This window comes from Ictalurus punctatus, chromosome 4 (assembly GCF_001660625.3).
Source record: "Ictalurus punctatus breed USDA103 chromosome 4, Coco_2.0, whole genome shotgun sequence".
NCBI lineage: Eukaryota > Metazoa > Chordata > Actinopteri > Siluriformes > Ictaluridae > Ictalurus > Ictalurus punctatus.
This window is the reverse complement of record NC_071284.1, coordinates 24,006,203-24,029,658: the sequence shown is the minus strand read 5'-3', so window position 1 is coordinate 24,029,658 and position 23,456 is coordinate 24,006,203. Positions and strand designations below refer to the sequence as shown.

At 37.1% G+C, this 23,456-nt stretch overlaps 2 protein-coding genes across 3 annotated transcripts in view; one reads left to right on the top strand and one right to left on the bottom strand.

Annotated features, from left to right (window-relative positions):
- On the bottom strand, positions 1-23,400 carry pdcd10a (programmed cell death 10a). 2 transcript variants are annotated; one of them, XM_017466315.3, is made up of 8 exons: positions 23,179-23,400; positions 10,263-10,433; positions 8,723-8,776; positions 8,448-8,565; positions 5,287-5,413; positions 3,655-3,733; positions 3,100-3,182; positions 1-506 (listed from the first exon to the last, which is right to left on the bottom strand). In XM_017466315.3, exons 2-8 carry the CDS (start codon positions 10,350-10,352, stop codon positions 425-427), a joined length of 633 nt encoding a protein of 210 aa, XP_017321804.1. In that variant the 5' UTR covers positions 10,353-10,433; positions 23,179-23,400; the 3' UTR covers positions 1-424. The 2 variants fall into 2 exon arrangements, with proteins under 2 accessions (XP_017321804.1, XP_017321805.1); XM_017466316.3 differs by lacking the exon at positions 23,179-23,400 and adding an exon at positions 22,163-22,410.
- The window catches only part of serpini1 (serpin peptidase inhibitor, clade I (neuroserpin), member 1), a 30,913-nt gene continuing 29,904 nt past the window's right edge, over positions 22,448-23,456 (top strand). The window contains exon 1 of the mRNA XM_017466314.3: positions 22,448-22,607. The gene's annotated coding sequence lies outside the window, so the exon portion shown is untranslated. The remainder of the gene's footprint in view (positions 22,608-23,456) is intronic.

The window sequence follows — 23,456 nt, the reverse complement described above, 5'->3', positions numbered from 1 at the left end:
AATAGTTGACTATTTATAGCAGTCTATTTATTTGAATATCTCTGCTACCAAATATTTATTAAATATACAATCTCCCATCTGCCCATTCTCTTTCTCTGCAGTTTAGAATATTAGACAGGACAGGAAAAGTCCAGTATGTAGCTGTTCTTTTCACCAATGGAAATGGAAATGTTTTCCTTTAAAACAACAAAATGGAGACCTGGAGTCAGATGATGGTAGGAGAGTGGGGGGGGGGGGGGGGGGATAAATTCTTGGTTCTTTACCCAGCTTTTAAAGGAAATTAGAAATCAGACAAGAAGAAAGGAATGAATATCCCAAAGTAATTGGCCCACAAGATTAATAAATTACACAGTCCCCAACACTTTTCCATGTTCACTTGAAGGTTATATTGTAGTTTTTAAAAATTGAAGGCAGAATCAATCTCCTATGCAACTGTCTTGAAGGTCTGGAGGATCAAGTTGGTTTGGTGGATGAGCCGGTTGGCACTGATAAACACGTTTATTGCCCTGGGAGACAGAAACAGAGAGAGAGAAGAGGGATTGAAAACAAAAAGAAACACTGTGACCCCATTTCTGATTTAAAAAAAATCTAAGATATATTTTATTCATGTTATACAAATGTTTTCCCCAAGCCACAGTAATAAATACTGCATGAGAACATTCATGCTCCATTGCTGGTAAAGTTGGTGCCTTTAAAGCCCCCCCCAATGGCAGACAAATTCAACCTATTTTTTTTTTTTTTTTTTTTAAATAGTTAAAATCTTACAAGGGTATAATCCAGATATACAGCACATGAAAAAAAAAAACAGCTGTGAACAGGGTCAGTAGATTTCCTTTATTCAGGCTCCAGCAAGTTTAAGTTTCTTGTTCGTACTCAACCCAATATAAGTATGTACATTGGGTTGAGATCTGGTGACTCCGTAAGGCATCAATATGATTTACATCATTTTCAAACTCAAACTATGCAGTTTCTACCCATCTCTGTGGCTGGGGATATCGGGCCTCATTTATCAAGCTGGATATGAAAAGATTTATTCCATCCTATAAAATGAGGAAGAATTATATGGCAGCTGACATGCTGCAATGGCTAATTTGCATTACTATAAGGTTTAGTGCACTCCATGTCTTCCCCATTTCTTCGTCATTTTCAGCTCTGTAAGCTTTGCCTTGGGATTTTAACATCTGGTTCTTTTTAATATACATTTTTTTGTTTGAAAAAAATTTAAATAAAGTCAAAATAGTCAAATAATTTTTGCAGAGCAATGGTAGACATCAGTTACTACCATTCTAACTTGGAATGCTTTGAAATATATTTTTAAACAGATACTTATACACAATGTTTTGCTACAGAAATTAAATATGCACTGTTTGGGAATATAAGTACATTCTGTCCATAGACAAGTGTTTATTTCACAGAGTGGAGAAGGAGGCTCAATATGGAGGCCAAATGGTCTGATTGAGCTGTGTTTAGATAGGAATCATCAGCTATCTAATTCTTTATTGTGTACATCTATACTGACCAACTTTATTAGGAAGACGTGTACACTTGCACAGCCATGCAATCATCCAGTCAGTTAAATCATGTGGCAGCAGCACAATGCATAAAATCAGGACATGATATGCAGATACAAGACAAGAGCTTCAGTTAATGTTCACATCAAACATCAGAATCAGGAAAAATCTAAATCTGTGACTCTGACTATGGCATGGTTGTTGCTAACAGACAGGTTGGTTTGAGTTTTCTAGAAATATTGACCTCCCACAGATCCTACTGACCTCCTGGGATTTCTAGAGCTTGATGTGTTGGGGCAGTTCTGCAGGCTGAAAAGCCTTGATAATGAGACAGTAATCAAAGGAGAACGCCTGACTGGTTCCAGCTATCAGGAAGGCTACAGCAACTAAAAATCACCACTCTTTACAACTCTGGTGCACAAAAAAAATCATCTGCAAACATACAAATATGGGCTACAACAGCAGTAGAATCTGAGGTTACGTTGGGCACAGGTTCACCTAAAATGGAATGTTATTTTTTTCTCTCCGGTCTAAAACTGTACAGCTTCTGTGAGTCTGTGCTCACTGTAGCCTCAGATTCCTGTTCTGTCCCAGGAGATTAGCAGTTTCTGAAACACTCAAATCAGCCCATCTGAAACCAATAACCACACCACAGTAAAAGTCAGAGATCACATTTTTATGATATTCTGATGTGAAAATTAACTGAAGCTCTTTATCTGCATGATTTTATGCATTGTGCTGCTGCTACATGATTGGATAATTGGAGGAATGAGAAGGTGTACTGGTGCTCCGATTAAACAATAAATGATGAATTCCAAATGAACGGCGAATTTATATTACCCATGTTCGTGCACACATTCCTCTACTGGTAAAAGTTGCATGAAAATACTTTCATAAGCATTTGTCTCAGTACAGTGCATAGAATTCCGATATTGAGTGTGTCGTCTGACATTTCAATACCCGTTATATTCTCATTATTTAAATTTTAATCCCCTCTCATTTAGTAGCATATTATTGCACATGTCTGCTATAATGTCTTGGTATTGTTTGCTGTTGCTTGTTTGCTTTTTTACGAGGTTGCACAACAGCACTTGTGTGTTTGATGGCATAAATAAGGTTTTGCTTTTTTTGTGATGTTATAGATGATGAAAACAGTATTGGCTGCAAAATGATCTGCTACATTTTACGACATGTCTTTCCGACAGACTATTTTATATTTATTTTGTAATGCAAATGAGATGCAATTTAGTGCTTAGCCTGCAACGGGCTGTTAGGTCACACAGACAATATAAGGTCATTCATCAGCCAAAGCATATCAGCGTTTAAATGCCCGCAAACGTTTTATTCAACAGTATTGTTTACAAAAATATCATGCTGTATCCTCTATTATACGGCCACTGAATATTCTCACACCGACCCTCTAGTAAATATGCACTATTAGAACACTCTTAACACAAAGCACCAAATTAATTCTGTGCTGTTTCTGCTTTGGCTAGACAATTCATATTTAAACACCAAACTGATATATGACACAATGGTTTACGGACAAAATAAAGCAGCCTATAATTAAGAATCACAACATGCTTACTTTCCGTCCTTGAAGTATGTTTTCAGAGTGTCGCTGAAGCTTTTGGAGTATTTCACAAACTCTTTCTTCTGGTGCTCCAAGGCCTGTAAAGCACCAGCAACATTTCACAATGACCAGTCTCATACCATGTAGACTGAATTACACTCGTGGGCAAAACAGGCTAAGAAAACGTGTGGGGGGGATTGAGCTTTTTTTTTTTTTTTTTTTTTAATTTTATTTAGAAATGAATAAAAAGTTAAGAAACAATTAATTAATTAACAAGCAACACATACAGAATAGCTTTTCCTTTCAATTTTTTCAAATAATAAAAGTCTTAAACGTGCAGTCTTAAAAGTTGTTCCGTTCCATTTTAATGGCCTTCAATAGATGAAGCAATAAAAATGTGATGTTAGGTGTATTAACATGAAATGGGTCCTAATTTTCAATGATCTGCAACACTTCAGTGGTATAAAGAACTATAACTGTGCCCCACATAATGTATAATTGTAGTATCATTTTTATGGTGTATGTTTTACTGTATATCTCATTCAATAAATAGTGCAACCATCAACTCACCCTTCGGTTCTGATACTGGTATTTCTTAAAGACATTGTTGACTGTATCCAGCAGCTCTTTAATGGCACTGGCAATGTCTCTGTGTGCGGCAAAAAAGAAAGAAAGAAAAACATCGGTATTAGTCATACACAATTGGTATTTAACTTGTGAAGTAGTATGAAATATACCATATTCCAGTCACACCTATAAAGCAAGCACTGACCAACTCAATCAGCACATTGCTGCCTGTTTCATTGCCACCACAGATATATTTTAGTTTATATTGTACTGACATAATATGTCAAATGTTTTATATATGGTCAAATGTATTCCATCCTTGATAAGTAGCCTGTGTGTTTAAAATTACGATGTAATCCTTGTTAGAAGAGTACTACCTATAACTGTCTGTGTGTTAATGTCTTTAAAAGTATGTGTGTTACTCCAGCAGTTATGGTACTCTGCCTGCCCAAGTGATAAATTCAGTCTATTATCAGCCTGGTTCTAACATAACATTACAAATCTTACAGCCAACCCAGAAGAAATTAGCATAATCATAGTGGCAGTGTCTGGATAAACAAAAGCCTCCTAAATGCCAATGTTTCCGAATTAAATATTGCTATATTATGGTGGTTTGGCAAGTCTGGACTTACAAACACATTTTCCAATGAAGCATTGTGTTTATTTTTTCCTCAATAACAATATAGGCTTATGTCATCATGAATATATTATTATCATTATTATTATTAATGTTGTTATATTATGATATAATACTAAAATTAGCCTCAGATTTACAATTTTGTGCATACCGTTATTTTGGTGTAGAACATTTTTCTTTGAAACAACAACATAATACTACTCATAATCCCACACAGGTTTCTTTTAAAAGCTAATTTGAATGCAGTTTTATTCTTTTGAGAATAGAATTCATAATAATATAGAATTTATAATAATAAGACTTCTAACTTTAGTCTGTTAAATGTTATGGTAAAAGTCCCCCCCATCTTCTGAAGAAAACAGATAATAGTCATAATACTTTAGTCACTTTTATCAATTGAATGTATATATACACACAGTTGTATTTTTTATAAGTATATTGTTAGAGATAATGTGGTTATAAAAGATTCTGAATCATTCAGACAAAAACAAAATGCACAGGACTGTAGCTGCACACTAACCTGTGACTGGCTCTCCCATTTAAACAAGGTTTGGATAAATAATGGCCCATTGTGGCAGTTTGGTTTTGTTGTTTGTTCCATTAGGAACCAAAAGAGCAACATTTTTGCCAATTAATACGGTCCTTGTGAGCCTGAAGAGACATCACATTATACCATGATGCATCATGATACAGCCAGAATTTGAAGCTATACAGTGGCAGAAGTTTTAGCCATAACAACTACTACTGCCATGATGCAACCTTAAATACTGTAAACTTAAAAAGTGACAGAGAGAATATCCCTCTCCAAACAGAACTGGAGCCTGAAAACTCAATACACACTCCCATGAAGAACAAGAGTTCTGACAGATTTATTGACTCTTTCAACAAATCAGGAACTCAATATTGGAAAATAAGTCTGTAAAGACAGAGCTGTCATATTGTGTGTGTGTGTGTGTGTGTGTGTGTGTGTGTGTGTGTGTGTGTGTGTGTGTGTGTACTTTATAGTCTGCAGGAAGCGCACTCTGTCGTTAATCTCGTCGGGGATTTTGCTGAGGATCTGTTTCAGTGCTCGAGCTCTCTCGTTCAGCTCTTGAAACTCTCGCTCCGGTCTGTCAATCATATACTCTGAGGACACAAAACACACCCATACATCACTTTAATAACACCTGACATAACATCATAACTTTGCACTAAACTCAAAAACTATTTCTGACAGCCCTTTTTAGAAGTGATGAAAAATGAGAGCAGCTCTGTACTAGGCAAGGCACAAATCAGTCTCACTCGAGAAAGAAATCTATCTGCTTTTCACCTTGTTTCTTTACAGACTGGTGGGTGTCAGAAATCAATCATGATTTCTGATTAAAAACAGTAGGTATGTACTACTCAAACGGCTAAAGGAACTGGAAATAAACCAGTGCTATTTTGCCCATGCATAAATTTACTTTTTTGCTTCCTGTATTCACATCATGTAGTGGAAACATAATGAGGGTTAGGCAAGTTAATTTTATGTCGTTTGTGCGTGTTGAATTAAATAATTATGACATTGAATATGGGTGCAAATCTATTGCTTCAGAGTAAACACAATCCTGCTTGTTGCTCACAGGTTTTTTGCTTTTGTTTCTTTTTTACAACTAACATCTATTTACTGAGCCACTAAGTCTGTTCAAATAATACATCAAAGCAGGAACACACATAATTGGATAATTTTGTTTGCACCTCAGTGAAGATGGAAAAAAAATTCAGACAAATGCTGCTTAACTCCTAAAGGTGTTATTTTCTTGTTTGAAATTACATTTTTCTTATGTGGAATAAACTGTCATTGTTCCATTGTCATGTCGAAGTTTGTCCCTATTACACTGATGCTTAAAGTTCTTACTATTTGCAGTTTCATAGCAAGGTTGAACAGGGCTGTGACGGTGGCCATGACAACCGCGCCACCGCGGTGGTGGAGTGCCACCTGCAGTGGTGTCACATCACATGCCATGTTAACATTTCTGCTTGAGTGAGCACTATGACAAGTACAAAGTACAACGTTTTGTATACAAGTGTAATAATAATAATAATAATAATAATAATAATAATAACAACAACAACGTGTTGCAATACTAATTTGTATTTATAGCCTACCATAGAGTGGGAGATTATATGTTAATACTCAAATTACATAATCATAATCAAGCCTTACATGGTGTTGTCTGTTAGTTTGGAACGGGTTGGTTTGAGCGTGGCAAAATCCAGTCAGGGAAATTCTGCGATTTCACTTCGGGTTCTGCCACTGTGAGAGATCTTGTTGGGAAACCAAATGTTACATCTGTGATCTGGGAATATTTTGGATTCGAGCTGAACCAATAAATTTGGATGAAGCCATATGTCGGCTTTGTTTGGAAAAAACAACATTTGTTAAACGGGCAAACACTAGCCTACAAATCTCAGGATCCATCTCCAGGCATGATGCACAACCACATTTTTCATTTTTTTTAATATTTAGCTTTTTAATGTATTATTTAGGTTACCGTCCTACTAGTATTTATTTCAAAATTTTATAGGCTTGTGGTATACTGCACTTGTAAAAGAAATAAAGTATTCGTCAGAGAAACGTATGTTTCACTTCTTCACCTCTCCTCTGCTGGTCAATCACAATGCCGTATCCCACAGCGCCCTCAGGCTGTTTCTCATTGCAACAACACGACACAACAAGGCTGTTTCACTGAAGGAAGTACTAAAATAAAGCCTCAATTTTTTTTATATCTAGGTTTTTATTTAATTAAAGCCTATAAAATTATATTATTATTATATTATTTCATTATGTATATTTCACTAACACCCCCCCACCACCACTCACTGTGGTAACTTGGTCATTAACCACCGCAGTGGTTAAAAATTTTTTTTTTTTTTATACGACATAATCAAAGCCCTAAGGTTGAAGTATATAAAATGTTAAGCACCTTTGCTGCAGACTCTTCTTATTGCTGTACATTTTTTTAAAATTCTTTTTTTAAGGGAAAAAAATTAAATAAAATCACACTTGCATGAAGTTTTGCCGTGATGGAAATAATTTAAAAACCTGAACGAGCTGACCAGACTCACAATCTCCTTGTTGTTATGGTAATGTTGACCCGAAGCCCCACTCATTACATGCACATAGCTTTGGCTCGGATGTAATGTGCATTTAAATGAAGACTGTCTACCGAGTGTCTGGTTTAGGACACACAAACAGTTCGTCAGAATTCTGCAATCAGAATAAATCCATTCCGGTTGCCGAAATTCTTTGCATGTGAATATAGCTTGATGAAAACTATGAATTGGCTGCAGAATATTATTACGTATGTATAGTAAAACTAATAAGAAAGGTATTACAGTCTGGACCACTGGACTCTAATACTAGGTGAGAAAACACAAACCAAAAAAAAAAATGAGTCTCCAATATTGTCGGATTACCAGCACAGCACAGAATGTGTGTGTGTGTGCGCGCGCGTGTGTGTGTGTGTCTTTTCTTCAAATGCACACAGGAGAGTAAAATCATTCTCAAGAGCTTCGGCTATTGTTATGGCTGCTTTATTATTTTCCATGCCCCATATAAGCATGTTTATTCGCAGTCCCAAACTGCATCCTCCCTCTAGCTTTGTGGATGCAATGATTGGTCCAATTAAAAAAACTGCTTGAGAAAGCGATCTCCCTTGGGGAGAAAACGTTTCAGGACGGACTGTCCAGGCTGAATTCGGCAACGAGTCTACGGTACCATACGATGTTTTTGTTTTAGTTTTTTTTGGGGGGGGGGGTTAATACACACGACAGGCTTAGCAATGGAGGCCTCCATATTTCACTAAACAAACAATCAATGCTAGAACACACACACAAAATGAAGATAAGGATTACAAAAATGGGATTAATGTATGAAAACGGGCCTGGCTTAAAGATGGAGGGAAATTTCACATTCAAACGCAAGTGTGCCTGTGAATTCATTACTGGCATAAATCTGAAGATGTGACAAAAATGTGTTCCAGAGAGCAGGAAATTAAATTATGACAAGGGGGAAAAAATATTACCATAAAACTTGGCGTTTAGATAAATATGCTATTTGTAGGGAAACAGCTCCACCAAGGGGACACACACCAAACTTCAAGCAGTCAGGAACATGCACACATACACTCAAACACACCTTTGACGTCGTCTGCAGCCATTCGCAATAAAGACTCTGAGAAGTTGATCTCGACATTCTTCTTCTCCAAGATCTTCATGATTATCTCCTGTGTGAGACCCGGGTTTTCCTTCTCCGCCTGTGTGTATTTTAATATTGCATTTGGATCAGCAGAGATGAGAAATCTTTGGCCTCATTATAGCAAAGAATTCTAGCACGTTTCAAGCACAGAACAAAATTTAGAACATGTAAAACTACAGCAAAGCGTCAATTGTATCCAGGTGTGCTTTTCTTACCTTTATGAAAGCAGCCCTTAGGGTTTGTGCTGCAGACAGATTCACTCTCTCCAACTGCAATGGCAAACAAAAATACTCAGTAAACATGTTCCTATAGCCATTGAGTCTTTGGAGATCTGTAAAGTAATTAGAGAAAAAAATAATTTTCCTGCGAGAGTGTCTGTAAAGATATACACTCATTATAAATTTATTTAATAACAGTCAGTTCCATCTTCTGGATTTTTTTTTATAATATTGACATTTCTCCATTAATCTGAGGGAGTTTCTGTTCCTTTCTGTCTCCACCAGGATGACTTAAGTATAATCTGTTATGAGTTTAAAAGATTAGGGTCAAATGGCCTTGACTTACTAGGAGTGAAGAGCAATATTAAGAGAGTAAATAAAGGGAAGAGGCAGCAAAGGAGGTTGGAAGGATGACCTGCAGGATTGTATGAAAGGACTGTGGCTTGTAAAGAGCCGTATAAATTATGAGCCAGTGTAATTGTGTATGCACATAAGTGAGTGGGTATGTAAATCACGAAGTGAGATTTACATACCCACATATGACAATCGCACCCTTCACATGCTTGTTGAACATCTTGTTCCAAAACAGATGGAGTTGGCTGCCACTTTGCTCTTACAATAACCTCCACACCTCTGGGAAGTCTTTCCACTAGATTTTGGAGCATGGCTGTGGGGATTTGAACATTCAGCCACAAGAGCATTAGTGAGATGGTGAGCGAGGAGGCTTGGTGCATAGTCAGAATTCCAGTTCATTCCAAGGGTGTTCAGTGGAGATGAGATCATTGCTTTGTGCAAGACTCTCAAGTTCTTCAACAGCAAACTTGGTCAACCATGTCTTAATGGACCTGCACAGGGGTATTGTCATGCTGGAACATGTTTGGGCACCTTAGTTCCAGTGAAGAGAAATCTTAACACTACAGCATACAAAGACATTCATGACAACTGTGTGCTCCCAACTTTATGGCAACAGTTTAGTGAAGGCCCACATACGAGTGTGATGGTCAAGTGTCCACAAACTTTTGTCCGTTTACATACAGATAGTGTATGAAAATGAGTATGGAAATATGCATGTATGTGAGTCAGGGAGCATGGAAACACACTCAGTGGGCAGTTTACTAAATACACCTACCTTGAACATACACTTACATGTCACTCTGTAGTTATACAATTATTCACTGTTGCTCTTCCCCATCAATCAATAAAGTGTTAGAGTGTGTTTCTATGGCGTTGTTATGGATTTGTTTAAACGCCTGAGTGGCTAAACTCAAGTGTCAGCAGCAGTCATTTGCATAAGCTTTTTCACACTGCGAATCAAGTTGCAGCTAGACATGTCGTGTTAGTGTCACTGCTGTGATGGGAATAATCCACTAACCAGAATTATCTGGGCAACAAATGCTTGGGGAAGAAAAGATGAGTTATATTCTAACTGTAACCCATACCAATAAAGTAGGCATGTCTAATAAAGTGGCCACGGAGTGCACTGATGCAAGTAAGCGAATTAGTATGTATTAGTATGTAGTAATATCTCTCTTTGCACCTCATTAAACACAGGGTACATCACGGCGTAGAGCGACATGGAAACCATTGGGGCCGTCTCTGCTTCGTTCTTAATCTCTTCCATTGTCATCGTTGTCGTGGCAATGTGAGGGCGGGCGGGGGTTCATTCACTCCTGAGCGTGCTCAGTTCAAGCCAAAACCACGTCTGCAACTAAAGGACAGGAAAAGCAGTCATTATAGTGCTTTCTTCCTAATATTATTATTTAAAAAAGGAGAGAGGAAAAAGTATATTTAATAATGGTGTAATCATGCATCATTTTCAACTGCAATTAAACATTTCTCCTGTCAGTGGCAGCATACGTTTGTGTGTCTGACAGATATAATATGGAGAATGTACAAAATAAAAAAATAAATTAAACAGCACAGCTCACTAAAATTGGACAATCTATAGCTGTCCAGTTTCAGTGACTCGGTGCCCTCTTTAGCCTCATATTCCTGTTCTTGTCTGACAGTGGAAGCGGTCTTGTTGTAGCCCATTTATGTCAAGGGTTGGCATGGTATGGTTTCAGAGATGCTTTTCTGCTCACCACATTGTAAAAAGAGTGATTATTTCTGTTACTGTAGCCTTCCTGTCAGCCGAATCTAGTCCAACCTCTCAACAACATGACTTTTCTTTCTGCACAACCACTGCTCACAGGATGTTTTTCTTTGCTTGTTTATACAAATTCTAAAGACTCAAAGACATTATTGTCTGATTGGATAATTACATGAATGCGCAAGTGCATAGAAATTCTTACTAAGGTGGTGGGCGAGTATATTTCCATATTATATTTATTGAAACAACTAATGATGACACGGAAATGAATGCTTCTTGTTTCAGTGCTCAGTCTAAAATAAAAACATTTGCCAAGATGGGGCATAAAATGAACAATTCACAAACTTGAGATACTGGATTCGTTTCCACTATAGTTTAAATTCTTTTAATTGAGTTGTACTGCATGTTATTGGAAATAACACCCAAGACTCACTAATATCATATGGATGTAGGACATAAGAAATGACCGAATAGTGACTTCAGTAGTCAAATGGTTAACTGGATATCTGAATGCCCGTGGATGTACCTATTAAACTGCATCATGACTATTACACTATTACACCAAGGTAGATTGTTCTGAGAGTATAACAGGTATCATAAATACTTTTACAAGAAGGTAACAAGCTGCTATTTGGAAGTTAAAATATGCGGATCATCAGCTGTGTAATTTTTCCCCTTTCATGAGACTGAGTGAAATACTAAAGTTTTGGATATGACAAAACTATTTTCATTGTTAGAAAAACATAAGCATGATGGATCATGAAAATGTCTTCACGATATAATATTTTTGCCACACTCACCACAACTTAGTATCAGCATCTTGTTTATCAAACATTAAAGATCCAGCACTACTGTAATATAAACCCATTCAACTGCCTGCCATCCAAAGTGATCACACTAACGTGTGAGGACCGAAAGCAGGGACGAGACTCCAAAAATGAAAAACAGGCATTATTACACCGTTAAATTATATCCGCTCATCTGCAAGGAGCCATTTAATTAAGCGCCAGGCTGTTTCACGCAGTCAAAAATCCTTTATTACATTGTTTAAATTAAGTGGCCTGTTGAAAACTGTTAAATCTCATTTTATGTCCTCTCAAGATTTCATAACTCATATTAATTAGAAACGAGGAGTGATGACTCGGTTGGCTTGAAGCCCTGATGCCATAAACACACAAAAGGCCTTGGAATGAAACATCTGGGGAAATGGCAGAGTCTCCACAAGACAACCTTTTTTTTTTTTTTTAAATATTTATTTGCATACTTCATTAGACTACAAAATCGTGACAGAAATGGACCTAAATATCCCAGGAACAAGGTGGAAAACCTATTGGAGACGTTTAGACTAATTTATTATTGATGTCGCTGTCATCAGTCGTGCCAGATAATCACCATATAGGTATCTCTGCAACTAAGGATTATTTTCATAATCGATTATTTGGCCGATTATTTATTATTATTTGGTTAATCGATTAATCGGATGGGGCAGTGCAAACTTTCAATACACTATTTGTTGTTGTTTATTTAAAATAAAATCCACAAACTGAGTGTTACAAATATAAACTTCAGACTAAAACTTTACGCAACTGTTTGTCCAAAACAGAAAAGAACCCAACACACACACACACACACACACACACACACACACACACCAGAATATATATTATTAATTTAGGACTGTAGCTTAATTCTGTGCTTTTTGCACATCCATTAAAAAAAAACACGCATATATACACTTATATTTATACAATATAAACTAACAAAGGAATAAAGTTATTATTTGGATGCACAAAAAGCACTGAATAAATCTAGTCCTAAACTAATAATAAAAATTCTTGCACTGCACCTTGTGGTTTCTGTTACTCACTGCCTTTAGATTATTTTGCTTGTTTACTTTTGATCATAATCTTTTAATGAGACATTACATATCGTACTCACACTATACTCTGTATCAGCACGTCTACACAGCGCGTAATCAGTAACGTGGTCTCGTTACTAACACATCGCTTCCGTTATAATAAACAACAGAATTTACACTGCAAGCATGCTAATACAGCATATAATGACAGTAAACTGGAATTAAACTAACCCTTTTAAGCAACTCGCACCAGTTTCCCCTGCCCCTTACACACAGTGGAGTATTTTGGATATAAACATAAGTTGGTGGTCGTGCAGCACTGTTTGATCTACGTGGTGTTTAATCTAAAATGCTCCCTTCCTTAGAGGACATTCTTCCTCAGTCACGTGACAATTTCGCCTCCGTCTGATGGTGATTGAATTCATGTTGGGAATAAAAGTTAAGGCTGACAGAAAGTAAACTGAAGAAAGTCATTATCGGTGACTTTGGGTGTCTGCTAATGCTGGCGTGCGTATGACGTCATGCGCCATCGCCTAGAAGCGGCTTATAGTTCCGGTTAGTAAAAATCCGCTAGTGATATATGAGATGATATTACCTTTCTAAAATCCACACACTAGACGGTTGAGTGCACAATGTAAGTGTACAGTACTTAATTTGGGACACAACTTTAGTATCTCTAAAGTAAATCTCCCCCGTCCCGTGCGCAGACCAACTAAACGATAATGCGATTCGTTGACAACAATTTTCATAATCGATTATTTTCGATTTTATCGATTAGTTGTTGCAGCTCTACATATAGGTGTTTGTTTCATATACCATCATGCAAGTCTGGTTAGCCTTTGTATACTACAAAGGTAGTTCATCGTTAGCCTGTTTGCTATAACGCAGGCAAACAGAATTTAACCGCAAAACAAAAAGAAAATTTTTTGCCCCATCATCGGGACATCACAAGTTTGAATTCTGTCAAGCAAAATTGGCCGTGTTCTCCGGGTGGGAATTATGGCATACATTCTCTATTGTCAATCATAGAGACCCTAGTCAATCGTGGTTATCGGTGAGCTCATGTATGTGGAACAGGCCAGAGATCGCTTTCCTCCGAGTGTTACGCTGCCCTGAACAACAGCACCTCAAAAATAGATGCAGATGGCTTCAGGTGTCTCAGACAAATCACATGTTAACCTTCATTATTGAGGCAGAGGCAGAAAAGCAATAGTGCATATAAGGGGATGGGGACATAATTCCAACAGCACAAAATAAAATCACAAACCATTGTAGAGAGTGAACTGATCTTTACCTGCAGAAATGTGTTGCTTTATAAGCAAGTAACTGAGCCTAGATTAAGTTATACTAACCTTACAAAATGAATACAAGAACATTGCTGTTCCACACTCAGTTAACTGACTTCTTTATAGATCTGCGTATCAGCACAGTAAAAAATAATTGGCCTTTACTCTTTTATTACTGACATGATCATAAACTATCTAACAATATGTTTCTGGCAGCTGTGAATTTTGAAAGAATGCAGTGGAGTTTTTTTCCCCCTAAGTATTAATAACAAAAATCAATCAAACAAACAAACAAAAACAGCAAGGCAAAAGTCCAGGTTGAACACTACTTAATAATTAGAAGTTATCCCATTTTTTTACCAACCAAAGACACCAAGGTCCTGCCTTCTTGTTTTCTAGGGCTTGTGAATTCACAAGTCAACGTTTACCTAGATAAAGTCAGCACAGAGTGAAAGTAACTGCTCCCAGAAACAATTTACAGGGCAAGTTTTATTCACATTTATTCTGACCAGTACAGAAAAGTGTTATTTTCAAGTATGTCACCTATCACATACCTGTGAAAAGTGAGAACACCTTATTATACTGTTGGTTCGACAATCATTCTATTTTGGATTTTAAAAGTAAAAAAAAAAAACTTTGTAATACACAATTAAAAAATAAATTGTACACAGTGTTGAGCTTTCTTCTAATGTAGTTATCAACCAAAACTGAAGGTTTGCTTCTTATAATTTTGCACTAGAGCTACAAAACTAATGTTGCTAACACATCAGAGAACAAGAAAGCCGAGAAAAGTTAGAACTATAGTGCCATCCACTAATATTGGCACCCCTGGTAAATATGAGCAAAGAAGGCTGTGAAAAAGTGTCTGTTGTTTAACCTTTTGATCTTTTGTTAAATAAATTCACAAAACTACTCTGCTCTCATAGGATATCAAACAATTGCAAACAAAGAGGTTTGTAAAACTTTGTGTCACCTCCCTTTGTCAAGATAACAGCTCTGAGTATTCTCCTATAATGCCTGATGAGGTTGGAGAATACATGGCAAGGGATCTGAGACCGTTCCTCCATACAGAATTTCTCCAGATCCTTCAAATTTTGAGGTCCACGCTGGTGGAATCTCCTTCATTTCACCAAACAGGTCTTCTATGGGTTTCAAGTCAGGGGACTGGGATGGCCATGGCAGGATCCTGATTTTGTGGTCAGTAAACCATTGTTGTGTTGATTTTGATGTATGTTTTAGATCATTGTCTTGCTGGAAGATCCAACCATGGCCCATTTTAAGCTTTCTGGCAGAGGCAGTCAGGTTTTCATTTAATCTCTGTTGATATTTGATAGAGTCCATGATGCCATGCATCCTAACAAAATGTCCAGGTCCTCTGGCAGAAAAACAGCCCCAAAACATAAAGCCACCACCATATTTAACCGTGGGTATGAAGTACTTTTCCATATGGCTACCTCTCTGTGTGCCAAAGCCACCTCTGGTGTTTATTGCCAAAAAGCTCTATTCTGGTTTCATCTGACCATAGAACCTGATCTTCAGTTCTGGCAAACTGAAGACACTTGAGTTTGTTGAGTAGAGGCTTTTTTCTTGAAAACCTTCCAAACAACATAGGTGATGTAGGTGACTTTGTGAAGAAAAAAAAAAAAAAAAAAAAGAAAAAAAAGGTAGTTTTGGAGATTTTCTGATCCCAAAACACAGCTAACTTCTGCAATTCTCCAACTGTGATCCTTGGGGATTTTTTGGCCACTCGAACCATCCTCTTCACAGTGCATTGACAATATAGACACGTCCAATTCCAGGTTGATTCATAACATTTCCAGTTGACTGGAATTTCTTAATTATTGCCCTGCTTAAAATATTGCCTGTGTTGCCTCATATTTATACCCCTGTGAAACGGGATAGTCATAGTTGAACATGCAGACATCCAAAGTTGTAACAAAATGGCTCAAAGCATGTCTGAGCAAGGAGGCCCACAACCTTAATTGATTTACACCTGTTCTGTCAGGAGGAATGAGCAAGAATTCAAGCAAGGGTAGAGTTGCAGAAGTTTCTCTTTGGTAAAATTTTCCTTTAAAGTCCCCATGAAATGGCTCGAGACCTGTGATTTAATTCCCAATGTTGACACATTTCCTTTTGAAACAGGAATCTGAAGTGATAGGTTGTTTGACAGTACTGAGTGAACTAGCTAAAGATAGAGAAAAGAGTCACACGATGGCAAGCTGGGAAATGGCGGCACAGTAGAGTATGGCTACGGGTACCCACCATTAAATAGATTAGTTAAAATATATTTATTTTGCAAAATGAATCAGACTTCTGCAGATAACTTTGTTTTTTGTTTTTACAAAAAGTGATCAACAAACCACAGGATGACCTCTACCAAGCAACCAATTCGAGGGGTACAGACATGCTTTAAAACAATGAACCCTGAATCTAACCACCCACCATCACCAGAGTCAAATAATCAAAACCAGAATATGAAAGAGCTGTTTACTGAAATTAGTAAAATGAATGCTATTCTGCAATGGGTGGCGACTGATGTGATTACGATTAAGGCGACCACTACAGAACTTAAAGATACGATTAGCTCCATACATGCTAGACTTAGTGAAGTTGAAAATCACATCTCGCACGTGAAAGATGTATCTAACTGCTTAATTGACGATACGAAAAAAGAATGGGAAAAGAGGTGGACAAACTCTGGAATAAAGGTGAGGATTTGGAAAATCACAGCAGACGGAGGTTAGACATCCCCTGGCTCACCCAGCAACACTGAAGTTTACTTGGAAGGGGAAAAAGGAGTTTTACTGATCACATGAGAATGGAGAGATATATAAAGGAGTATATTCAACAACCAAGAGGTCATGAATAAATCTTTGGAAATATGCAAGTTGAAGTATCCTGATTTTTGATGCAAATGGTGGGTCGGGGAATGCTTTGGGGTCTGCCTTCCCGAGTCAACGAGTGCACGTTGACTGCGAGCATCACAGACCAAAATGTGTGGGCCAAAACTGGGTTCAATGCCCCTTAAATGTATGTTTTTCAGGGTTTCATTGTTCACAAAACAGTTTGAGGTTATATTGTTGGTTTTCTATTGGACATGGGCACAATACAAGTTCATATTTTCAAGTTTTATTTATGAACATAAAAAAGGAGTTATATTGGAGCACAACAGGTGTGTAATATTTATTTTTGTGCTGCATAGACAATGTTTAAATATCATAACTTGGAATATAAATGGCTGTGCGTCACATGTCAAAGGAAAAAAAATATCAGAAAAGTTCAGAAAAGCTGATATCGCCTTTTTACAAGGGACACATTATAAAGATGAAAAGGAAGCCTTGAAACTTAGACAAGATTGGGTCGGACATGTTCTTCACAACTACACAACGCTACATCAAGCAAACGGCATGGAGTGGCCATCCTAGTGAGGAAAAAAATAAATTTTGTATTGATGAGTCAGAATAAGGACAAGGAGGGTAGGCTAATCTGAATAGAGGCAAAGTTCAATGGTGTTAAAGTAGTGTTATGTAATATATACACACCAAATAAGGAGGAGCCTGAATTCTTTCATGATGTAAACAAAATATTGGTCAATCTTGAGGGATGTGTCAGACTTTAATCAGACAATGGATGGAATCCTGGACGGAAGTGAAAACATCATTTCAAGTCCTAGAGACAAGGCTATTCACATTCTCAAAGATATAATGGATGAACATATCTAGAGACCGGTTAATCCACGAGAAAAATAATATACATTCTTTTCAAACGGTCACAAGACATTCTCAAGAACTGATTATTTTCTGATCCCAATTTGTTAATTGATGCTGTTGTTGATTGTACAACAGGGGCTATAGCAGTGACAGACGATGCACATGTGGAGTTGAAATGAGATGTAAAAGCAGACCATAGGAAAAGAGGGAGATGGAGACTATGTTTATGTTAGAAGATTGTCTTAGTAGATTCTCTAAAGGAAGATTTTAAGATTTTTTATTTTTTTTTACTTAATATTTGTTCAACCCAGAGATTAGCAACCGTATGCTATGCCTTTAAAGCATCTTTCAGGGGAAAATGTATTGCGTATGGCAGTAGGGAAGAAAAGAAAGTAATGAAAAAGTGAGACATCTAGAAAAGCAAATTTGTGACTTAGAAAAGGAATTAGCAGAAGGTTTCCTGGATTCAAAATTTAAACAGCTGTGTCAATTAAAATTTGATTTGCATAAACTCTTTAATAAGAAATCAGAATATGCATTATTTAAATTGAAGCCCAATTTTTTATGAGAGTGGGGAAAAAGCTGGGAAGCTTCTTGCTAGACAGAAAAAGCAACAGAGTGCATTTAATGTCATACCTGCAATTAGGGAGCGAGAGAGGGTGCTCACTTCTGAGAAAGAAATTAATAGGGTTTTTAATCAGTTTTACTCTAAATTATATGCATCAGATTTCAGTTATAGTCAGGATGAGTTGAAATGTTTCTTGTTCAGCATTATATTACCACTTTATCCTCTGATAAACAAGACTTATTGGATGCACTGATAACTCAAGAAGAGGTCAGAGCTATTACAATGCCTTTGAAATCTGGAAAATCACCAGGCTCTGAAGGTTTTCCAGTCGAATATTATTAATATATATATATATATATATATATATATATATATATATATATATATATATATATATATATATATATATATATATGTATATTCAGAGATAATACGTTGCCCGACAGTTTTAATGAAGCCTTAATATAATTTATACCAAAACCTGGAAGACACAGAATGGATCCTGCTAATTTACGTCCAATAAGCTTGCTAGAAATAGACCTAAAAGTGTTAAAGTTGGCGGCCTCATGATTAGAAGGCATTCTACCTAATATTATATACAGAGATCTGGTGGGCTTCATTAAAAACAGATCCTCAACTGATAATATGAGAAGGTTACTGCATCTTATGTGAATGAATCAGTCTAACGTGAATCCCATGGCTGCAATATCGCTAGATGTGGAAAAAGCCTTTGATAGGGTGGAATGGGGGTTTCTTTTTGCAACCTTGGATAAATTTGTTTTTGGCCCTGGTTGGTGAAGTGGTTAAAAATTCTATACTCCAATCCTAAAGCAGTGGTAATAACTTATGGGATGACTTCATCTTTGTTTAATCTATCTGGCTCAAGGTTGTTCTCTTAGTCCAATACTCTTTACATTGGTTTTGGAACCACTTGCGTCGAAGATTAGAGAAGACCTGAGAATTAAAAGGTATATTTCCAGGGGAAAGAGAACACAAACTGCTTTTATATGCTGATGACATATTACTATTAGTTAAAGACCTCGCATACTCTATCAGTACCCCTTAATGTGATTGAATCATATTCCAAATGTTCAGGATATAAAATCAATTGGCATAAATCAGAGGCTATGCCCATATCAGGAACATGTTTCTCTTCTTCTGTTAGTGCACTTAACTTTAAATGGATGCATAAAGGAATTAGATATCTTGGTCTCCAACGGAGCCCTAATTTACAGAACATAATGAGTTTGAACATGGACCCTTTATTGCAGAAACTACAGATAAAATTAGAGCTGAACTTAACTTTATGGGGAAAGATTACTATAATAAAGCTGGTGGTGGCGACGCAGTTTAATTATATATCAGGAAATGGTTCCTCTAGTAAAGCCTTTATATGGGAAGGTAAAAGACCCAGGACTGGAATAAATAAATTATGTTTACCTAGAGAAAAAGGCAGTTTAGCATTACCGAATGTAGAACTCTATAAAATAGCATTTGAGATGTCTAAGCTCACGAGACACTGGGATGAAAACGATTCGGCTTTAGACTGGGTACACATAGAACAACAACTTACTTTCCCTTTTCGACCAATAGAGGCTCTATCACAAAAACTGGAGGGAGAACTACAACATAATGACTAATCCAATATTGCTTCTTTCTAGAGAGGTGTAGAAGGCTGTCCACAAAAAGTGTCAGATCTCTCACATGTGCCAACACTATTCTTCAGTATGGAATAATCCACATATTAAAATGGGGGCGGGGAGGGGGAGATTGTTTGAAGGCATCGGTCAGCATTGGGCAAGAAAATAATGTTTTCGAAGAGTTCTGCATATCAAGGCCTCTCCAGAAGGCATCTCATTTTTTATCAAAGGTGTATTAGGATTGATGACAGGGACTGTGAAAACCTGAGACTGATTTGGCAAAGAGACCTTAATAGTGACATAGATAAGGATACTTGGAATAGAGTTTTATCCAACAATAGGATGTATATAAAGGAAGCAAGAGGTAAATTTATCCAGCATAATGTATAATACAGGTATTGTTACACACTGGTTTAGCTTTATAAAATGGGTATTGTGAAAAATAATAAATGCTGGAAATGTAAACAATGTAAACAAGAAACTAGATGCTCATCATTTTCATGCTCATTGGGAATGTACAAAGGTTCAGCCTTTTTGGGAAACTATTTTGAAATATCTTGGGAGAGGGTTAGGATACAACCTTCCACTTTCACCAAGGGTATGTCTTTTAGGGGATAAAATTGAGATTCCTCAGATTAAAAACAGTAAAGTTAGGGATGCACCGAATGTACGGCAACCAAAATTAGTGAAATAAGTGAAAAGGCAGAATAAATTTGACCCAACAATGACGTGTTTGTTGACGCGCCAAATAGCTTAGCAACCAGAGTGAGATGCGCGAATGTCACAACCTCCACTTCCGGCAGCGCGCTCGTAGCGATGAGGGGGCGTGTACATGCACGAGCTACGTGCATGAATGGTCAGCGAGCGCATGCTCTTCGGATGTTGAAAACCGTGACATTGTTTACTGTGGACACGTGCATTTGTTTTGTTTCTGTTCCGGAGTATTGTGTCACGTCGCGAGACATAAGAGAGTAGGGTACGGAAGCAGGTGAAGACGTATTTATTTAAGGGCTGGCAGACAAATCCAAATCGTAATCCAAAAAGCATAGTCAAAACAGGGTTGGGCGATCGGCAAACAGGCATAAACAGGGCAAAGCAGGAATCACAGAAAACAGGGTCAAAACACAAAACAAGAAACATGAACTAGGACTATGGACTGGGAGTGGAAACACCAGCAGGGACTAAATGAACTAATCTAGTTTAAACTAACTAAATCTATCAAGGAACATAACATATCTAACTCTACGATATCTACTATAATACTCCGCGAGGTGTACAGGGACGCGAGCGGTATATATCCCCAATATAATCAGCCGTATATAACTGAATATAACCATTTTTTTGCACTCTTGTCAATGCACTTTTTGTTGCAGGCTACAGTGTGTTACATTCTTTCAGCAGTCAGTTATAGGCCTAACATCGGCTATTCAAGGGGGGCTCAAAGACCACATAAAAATATATTTATTTTGGTAATTTATTTATTTAAAGTTATATTGTGCCTTGCTGGTAGCCTATTCCTACTGGAATTTAAAAAAATGTTCAGGGTTAAATAAATATTTTGAAATTGTAGTTTTTGTAATTGATTTTTTTTGAAGAGCAAGACAAAATAGTAAAAAGCACATTTTGACTATTCAATTTATGCAGTGGTGAAAAAAATGGTAAAAATAAATGGAAAAAACATGTTTAGTATTCGGCCTTCGGCCAAGTTTTTCATTGGATCCGGTTTCGGCCAAGAATTTTCATTTCGGTGCATTCTCGCACTGAACAGCTCCAAACTTGTAAAACACTCCTCAGAAAGGTGGGGGGGACTTTTCAAAGTTTACAAAGACGCTATAACCATTTTCTCTCAACCAAGAAATAGCTGGAAAGGGGAATAACATGCATGACAGCGCATTGCTAAATACTCAAATGTACATGATTACGTCTAACAAGCTGCTGCTGTAGAACAAAACACACCTCCAGGGGCGGGAAAAATACTTTCTACAGAACATTTCATTGGTCGAACACAGTAGTACAGTATGAGCATTAAAAAATTTTAACCGTTTTCAAACAAGCGACAAACTATAAAGTTACAATGAAAATAGGTCCTGATCTTTTGATTTTAACCATGACTCAAACATTTACGCCACACGAGAATTCCACAGAATTTGCTATATAAAATGGCATTCAGTGAATAACACAAGTTAAATGACAACCCAAAAATAAGTGTATAAATGTAACAATATATATATATGGTTATATTTATATAAGAATAATCTTGTATAAATAGCAACTAATACATACCTCACTCTCTTACCTCCTTTAGTTAACTACATGGCTGTAATTTAGTTTCTTTTTGAGTTCTATTGTTTATTCAGATTAAACTTTACGGCTGTGACCAGAAAGGTACAGCCAAGTTATTATTGTTGTTGTTGTTTTAAGTTTCTTCATTTTACGTTTTCATTACATTACGGTGAACAACGTACTGGCGTTGGTGAAACTAAACTAGCTTGCTAAACAAAGCTATGTAAATGCTAGCAAGCTAACTATGTAGCCGTGGGAGGACGTATCCTGCATCTCCCTGCGCAGCCTGCATCCCAAGGACCCTTTGGTATCTTCGTGTGCGCCTGATCAAAATCATATCAACTCGTAATCCCTACATCGACGAAGCTGTTTTCAGATAGCAGCAAACGACCATTGTGAGCTCTGAAGTCACGGACTACTTGCAAATATAACAGGTTTTAAACAGGTAAGATAAAATGTAACCTTTAAAGAGTTCAAACGAAGGATTTCTACTGATACTGTATGTCGGTATACTAGCAAATATTTCGTTAGCTAGCCATTACATACATGAAACGTAAAAAAAATCACTAGTAGTGTTGCAATTGGTTACAAAAACCGTCAAATTCAGGAAACAAATACACGTTGTAGCAGGCACATCAAATATCCATCTCAAATGTTGGAAGACGGCTCTGGGTCCTCAGATTCATCCAATGAGATTGAAACCGGAACGCACAGGCGCGCGGGATGTGCAGGAAGTTGCAGCACACCTGCTAGCGAGCGAGCGAGCTAGCTAGCTAGCAAGCTAAGCTAATAGTTTCGAGCTAGTTAAGGCAGGATAAAAATGCATATCTACTCCCTTGATATGTGTCCTTGATAGGGTTTGAAACAATAGTTTCTACAGCCTAGGTAGCACACTCTCTGTTCGATAGAGATACATTTGTAATTCAGTCATTTAAATCGCCAATAAGCAGCACTTTTACACTCGGTAATATGAGAACTGAGTTATTTAGGCTAAATTGGTGACGTTAATCCCATACCTGTCGTGTTAAAAAATAAAGTTGATTTGCGGAACTTATAGTTGTATCTCCCCGATGCTTGTCCGCTGAATTTCCTTCCGAAACGTTTAGGCTAAAAGACGGAAGTTGTTTTTTCTTTCTTTATTTATTTTGGTCCCAAAATCCACAAAATATAGATGAGGATTTCTGCTTCCAACAGCAGATGAGTCGCAAAGGTGTGGACAGAGAATTTGTAGTCTTTTCAAAGCGTAAAAATAACCGAGAAGGTGCACCGCGGGTCAAAAAAAGAACTACACTTC